The 7,043-nt window shown below is 41.8% G+C and overlaps 1 protein-coding gene across 1 annotated transcript in view; it reads left to right on the top strand.

Annotated features, from left to right (window-relative positions):
* LOC103211144 (dynein axonemal heavy chain 5) overlaps window positions 1-7,043 on the top strand; it is a 240,282-nt gene that overhangs the window by 152,363 nt on the left and 80,876 nt on the right. Inside the window, exon 26 of the mRNA XM_007957061.1 lies at window positions 4,341-4,520. Within this exon, the coding sequence (XP_007955252.1) occupies window positions 4,341-4,520 (180 nt within the window). The remainder of the gene's footprint in view (window positions 1-4,340; window positions 4,521-7,043) is intronic.

Here is a 7,043-nt window from a genome sequence, read left to right as displayed (position 1 = left end):
GTCTGGAGCTTTTTTTATTTATTCTTGGTAACCGCTTTTTAACAGATGTGTTGGTGTTGTCGTTAGATGCCGTCGAGCCGGTCCTGTGCCCTCCTCACCGTGGTTGCTGTGTGGTCCCTTGGTGCAGCCTCTGTGTGAATCCACCTGGCTGAGGGTCTTCCTCTTTTTCTCTGGCCCTCTGCTTCACCAGCACGATGTCTCTTCTCAGGGACCGGTCTCACCTAATACCATGTCCCAAATGCATGAGACAAAGTCTCACCATCCTCTCTTCTCAGGAGAAATCTGGCTGTTTCTTACACAGATTTAGATTAATAGGTATGTTGTTGTTGTTGTTATTTGCTGTCGAGTCGGCCCCGACTCATAGCGAGCCCTCCTTGGGTTTCCGAGGCAGTTATCACTACGGAAGTAGGATTGCCCAATATAGAAGATTGGATTTTTTTTTTCTTTAATATAAATTTTATTTTTCAAAAAATGAGTCTGTTTCACCTAAACTGTCAAATTCTATTTATTGGCCTGAGATTATTGATAGAGTCCTCTTATCAGGATACACAAATGTCTCTTTATTGTGCCGTGTATGTTTTATATATATATATATATTTCCCCCTGTGTTTCCTCCTTCCAAGGATCGTATCTTGCAGTCCTGCTCCCTTGGTAGAGTTGTTTTTAAGGCTTTGTCTAAGTGTTCTGGTTGTACTTAGCAGGGGGATTGCTTGGACACTACAAAATCTCCTGCAACTTACATCAAAACTCTTCTATGAAGTGTTTTCAGTGGAGGAGAAACACAACTAGATGTACATTATAGGAGGGCTCTTCGGTTCATTCTGAAAAATGGATTTGAAGGCAGAAAGGCTGAAAGCTAGGAAGTTATTTTGCAATATAACAGATAAGATCTGACAAAGCTTTGAATTTTGAAGTGAGGTGAGAGAAGTTAGTGGAGCAGAAAATGTTTAGAAGGAAACACCTCCAGTATTTCATTGGTTACATGTTAAGGAAGGAAAATGAGAGAGCAGGGAAGACGCTCAGGTTTCTAACTTTGGTGCTGGATGGAAATAATTGTGACAGAGAATAGAGGAGGAAGATTGGTGGTTGTAGTAGTTAGGTTGTGTGTCAACTTGGCTGGGCCTGGTTTTGAGCGGCTGGGCAGCTGGATGAAGTGATTCCCCATGATTAGACCGGTAATCAGCTCCATGGTGAAATCGCTGAGAAGCTTCCTTGGGGATATGGTCTGCTTCCAGTATAGAAGGAGAAGCTTGAGAAAGGTCTCTGAGCTTTTTGGCATGCTTAGATCCTGCATTTAGCCAAGGCTTCATTCTGCCATAACTGCCATGTTGCCTTGTGATCTGGGGACTGTTTCTGGACTTGAGCTGGTGGCCTGCTTTGTTGCTTGATAAACTTGGGACTGTGGACCTTGGGTTTGTCAGCCTCAGCAGCCAGCAGTTGCCTGAGTGAAGAGACGCCTCCAGCTCCAGTGGAACTCTGGGAATAAGAGGCAGAGCTGAAGCCCAAGGTCAAGGGGCCTTCACCCAGCCCCTAGGGCCAGCACTTTGAACTCAGACTTCTAGCCTCCTATACTATAAGAGGGGAGCTCTCGTAGCCTAGTGCCTAAGGGATTTGACTGCTAATGAGAAGACTGGTGGTTCAAACCCACCAGCCACTCCTTAGAAGGAAAATTGGGCAATCTACTTCTGTAGTGATACTGCCTTGGAAAAAACCCAAGGAGGGGTCACTCTGAGTTGGATCTGACTCGATGGCAGTGAGTTTGGTTTTGGTTTCATACTGTGAGAGAATGAATCCCTGCATGTTAAAGCCGTCCATTTGTGGTACGTCTGTTACAGCAGCACTAGAGAGCCAGAATGTTGGTAGTTAGTATATCAAATGCGGAACATTACGAATTCCAATTTCCAATTCCAGTTGCCCACAAGAGATCCAGGTGGAGGCTTGGTGTAGAACCCTAAGGGTTCGAATGATGCATCTGAATATATTGCTGTGATATTTATCAACATATACATGGAAGTTGAAGCCACAAGAGTAGATGAAATTACACAAAGAGAGGGAGGAGGGTAGTGGATTGAGTTCTGAAGAATGCTAGCATATAAGAGGTAAGAAAATAAAAGTGGGAACACATAGAAGAATCAGAAGAATCAGGTCATCAGAAATCCATAAAGAAAGGACCAAGAGAATAAAGTGAGGAAGCCAAGGGAGTAGAGTTTTCAGAAGGAAGGGAAAATCGAAAGTAAGTCAGTTTACCTGTTAAGCGCGATGGAAAATTCAGGAATGGTTACTGGTGATGGTTGAATAACTTGAAGAACATAATTTGTGTCACTGAACTGTTCATGTGAAGATTGTAGAAATGGCAAATGTTTTGTTATCTGTATTTTTACCACCCAAAAAAAAAACAAAAAACAAAAAACCTCAGTGCCATCAAGTCGATACACCTCATAGCAACCCTTCCTTGGGTTTCCAAGGCAGTATTACTACGGCAGTAGATTGCCTAGTCTTCCTTCTGAGGAGTGGCTGGTGGGTTTGAACTGTCACAGAAAAAGTAAGAGAAAGGATATTGAACATGGACAAGCCAGACTGTTATGGGCTGAGATACAGTGTGAGGCATGAAGGTAGAAGCAATTAGGAATAATCAACCCACATCTTTTTCTTAAACTTGAACTTTATGCTGCCTTACCTTCAGTTTTTAATCCAGTATTGCTCAAGTAACTGCAATGCTAATGCGTTTTCTGAGGCACCCTATAACACCTACAACAGTAAGTAGCTTGTGAAACTACTAGGGCACAAACACTTGACTGTGAGAATTATGACTCTCTAATGAGGTAGATTGATGCAGTAGCTGCAACAATGGGCTCAATGATAGCACCAATTGTGAGGATGGCATAGGACCAGGCAGTGTCCCATTCTCTTGTACATGAAGTCACTGTGTATGAACTGACTTGATGGCACCTAACAACACTGACATGACATCGCTCTGAGTAGGACTTGACTTTGTATACAACAACAATGATACAAGTACCACAGTGGAGGCCTAGTAAGCTATTTTAGTGGAGAGGAAGTTTTGATTAACTCTGTGCTGTGGTATGGCAGTAGTAATGGAGGGGGACTCAAAAGTTTTCACAGAAAAATGTGAAAATGGAATTTTTTTAATGGAAATTTTTTAATTTTCTTTTTTTTTTTTTTAATTGTGATTTGGGTGAAAGTTTACAGAGCAAATTGGTTTTCCATTCAATAGTCCAGATGCATTCTGTTTTGTGACATTTACTGCAGTCCCCACACTGTAACAGCATTCTTCCTACTTCCTGCACCCAGCCCTTCCCTCCGTTCTTCTTTCCCATCCCCTCCCAGGTAGCCCAGGCAGCTTTCTCCTTTACGTGGTGGCATTACTGCCCTTGCAGCTCGCTTGCTATTTGTCTTTATGTTGCCACCACCCTTTAATTGCTCCCAGACATTCTTTGGGGTTTTCTTCTGATTTCACTGTCCTTCAATTCTCACAAAAGGAATGAGTTAAAAGAGTTCTGAAGGAGGGTGTTTTGGACCCTACATTCCCTGTGTACTGTGAAGGCTTGTTTTACTGAATTATTTAGGTGGTAAAATTTATTTCTACTTTAAAGGCATTTAATCATCCTCCTTGAGATGATCAAACATCACTTTTAAAAGCTCCAATTTCATTGTTTGGCCAGTCTTCCCTTTAGATTCAGAAAGGAATTCTTAATCCATTTCTGTTACCACTTTAAATTTTTATGCCCCCAGAAGATAATAATTCATTCATATTCTTGATAGTTATATGATTAAAAATTAATTCATCAGCCTCAAGGCCTAATGTCTAAGTTATTATCTTCACATTTCAGGTGAATTGAATAGCACTTCTGTCCTAATTTATTTAGCATTTCCTTGTCCCTAAATGCTAAATATATGTGTCCTTAAGCTGGATGTACCTGTGTGTGTGTGTGTTTGTTTTTCATTGCTGATTTTATGAGTTTTGTAATTCATCTATTTAGAATTAATGACATGAAATTTTTACTGCTTTGGAAATTCTGATAGTCATATTAGTGTTCATTACCTAAACAATTTACTCTCTCCATTAATCCCAGAAAGTTTCTTGAGGGGTGGGGTTTCTTGTCTACAGAAGGTAGATGTACTGTAACAGACTTCCTTGCTATCACTGCATATTGTGCTGTCACCCCAGCAATTTTGTGTGATATCCTGAAGTATTGCAAAATAAGGTGCCATTCATTCAGTTTTGGATGCTCCATAGTTGCAACCTGAATGGTAAATGTGAATATGGTGACTTCATGGAAAACAGTATTTTGACTTTATTTTACTGCTTTCTTTCACAGCAATTCCCCAAAGACACAATCAATGAAGAAGTGATAGAATTTTTGAGTCCTTACTTTGAAATGGCAGACTATAACATCGAAACAGCCAAACGTGTATGTGGGAATGTGGCTGGTCTTTGTTCCTGGACTAAAGCCATGGCTTCTTTCTTTTCCATCAACAAAGAGGTGTTGCCTCTGAAGGTGAGGCTCCTAGGTTGAACTGCATGAAACGCTCCTGTGAAGGGTCTCTTGGTCAACTGGTCTTATCTTTTCACTAGAGCACAGGAGCACGCAGCCTCTGTGTCTTTCTGCCTGAGTCCACAGGGAGAGCAAGGCACAGATGGGCTAAGCACAGGATGTTGCTTGCTTCTGTGTAATCCTCCTCTAATCACATTTGTATGAGCCTTAAGAATGAACTCTCTAGAAGGATACTAAGTCCGCTGTGGGGTGCTAGATATTTTCCCTCCATAATGTCAATTTGAAATTGACACAGGAATCTATACCTGTAATCTTCCAAGATCACCCACCAATGGAAATGTGTAAGTGAGGCAGAGTCAAGAAATAAGATACTAGTGGCTGGAATAGGCCTAAAACTGATCTTATTTGCAGAGAGTGAGAGAGTGTCCCTCCCCTTCTTCCATGTTCCGCAGGAGAGAAACTGAATCTCACCTATTTGTTCTTTAATGTGACTTGGAGACTATGCCTTATGTTTCTCTTTGGGTAATTTCATCTCAAGCTGTATTGGTTTATGGTTCCCCAACATTAGAAGACACTCAGTTTTCAACAAATGAAGAGACAAGTACCTTTTTGGGAAATGAAATACTGATGCCTCAGAAACCCATCTGATAGGCTGGTTGCCCATGCAGAAGCCTACTGTTCCTGTAACACCAACTAAAGATCCACTTGCCCTTGTAAACTATCCGAGAGGATGTAATCCTGATGAAAAATGATCAGGAATGGAAGGAATAGGGATCGAGAAGTGAATGCCATTTGCTTTTTAATCAGAACCATATCAGAACCATTTTTATAGTAGGTGGCACCCTTGAGGTCCTAGGGCAACCTAGAACCAAGGTCTGTGTGTCTCAGAGAACTTTAGAGCCAATGATTGATGTCATACTGCCCAACATCATGGGTATTGAAACCATTGAAGACTCCAGCATAGTTCAAAAATGGACTCTCTGATACTGATTGAACCTTAACCACCATATCAAATGCAAGGTGAAGGCTATCCTTTGCTAACTTTTCCAGTGAGTAATTCACAGTGTCTTACAGGTCACTACTGTTGAACTCATGATATATCATTTTTATTTTGTTCTAGTTATCTCATATAACCCACTGCCATTGAGTCAATTCTGACTCATAGCAACCTCCATTGGGTTTTGGAGGTGGTTAATCTTTACAAAAGTAGATTGCCCAGTCTTGCTTCCACAGAGTGGCTGGTGGGTTTGAACTACCAACCTTCTGGTTAGCAGTCAAATGCCTTAGGCACTGTGCTACCAGAGCTCCATCTGATGTAGAGTGGACTCAAATCAGTAGTAAAAATGGACATTCTGACCAAGGCTTACATAAGAGCTATGAAATCTCCTCCTCTATATTCAATACAAGGAGCTCTGGTTGCACAGTGTTCATCTGCCAACTGAAAGGTTGGTGGTTCCAATCCACCAACCACTCTATGAGCAAAAGATGAAGCAATCTTCTCTCGTAAAGATTTCAGCCTAGGAAATCCTGTGGGGCAGTTCACATCTGTCCTATAGAGTTACTATGGTTCAGAACCAACTCAATGGGACAGGTTTTTGTTTTTGTTTTTAATGTTTGGTACCTTCCATTTGAGCCTCCCCCCAACTCCCAGCCCCAGGATGGAGATCAGAAGTGAAGGCAACACCAGCAGGAGGTGGGAGAACATTTTACTTGCTGCTGGAACCTGTGCTCCTCCCTCTGATAGGTCTGTCCTGAGAGTTGGTGCTGGTGTGTGCCATCAAATAGTTTCCAAGTCATGTTGACCCCACGTGAAAGAGTGGAACTTCCTTATAGGGTTTCCTAGGTTATAATCTTCACAGGAGTAGATAGTCAGGTCTTCCTGCCATAGTCTAATGATCATCCAGCATCAGGCAGCAATCAGCTTGTCTCCTATTGTCATAAACCCACACACCCTCCATACTCACACGGGAAGAAGTAAGAGTGCTACACGACACAGGGAAGGCAGTTTGTCACTGGGTGACTTTGCTTAGTGTATAGGGAAATGCAGACTGAGCCTCCAACTTCACTTACTCCAGGAGGGGCTTCATTTGCAGACTCCTACTTCCAAAATGAGGAGGGGTCAAATATCCTCCCTAAACTCCAGTTGGAACCGTCCCAATACTAATTTGCAACAGAATCATCTTACAATCCATATAGCTGGACTAAGTGGTTTCTAGTAGTGAATAAATTTAAGCAAACATTGGTGACAGCAATAACAATTTAGATTCTGTTAATGTTCATTATCCACCACTCATCTGTCAGTTTGTCACACTGTCGTGGCTTGTGTGTTGTTGTGCGTTGACAGGGAACTGCCAGAAACTCAAGTTGGATACAGAAGAGGGCATGGAGTGTGGGATAATATTGCTGATATCTTGCCTGAAAGTAAAGAATTACCCATGTTTTATTGACTACACAAAGGCATCCAACTGTGTGGATAACAAATTGTGGATAACGTTGCAAAGAATGAGCATTCCAGAGCACTTAATT

This window comes from Orycteropus afer, unplaced genomic scaffold (assembly GCF_000298275.1).
Source record: "Orycteropus afer afer isolate SDZICR_OR568_19922 unplaced genomic scaffold, OryAfe1.0 scaffold00700, whole genome shotgun sequence".
NCBI lineage: Eukaryota > Metazoa > Chordata > Mammalia > Tubulidentata > Orycteropodidae > Orycteropus > Orycteropus afer.
Note: the sequence above shows the minus strand (reverse complement) of the source record. Positions and strands in the feature narration are given on the sequence as shown.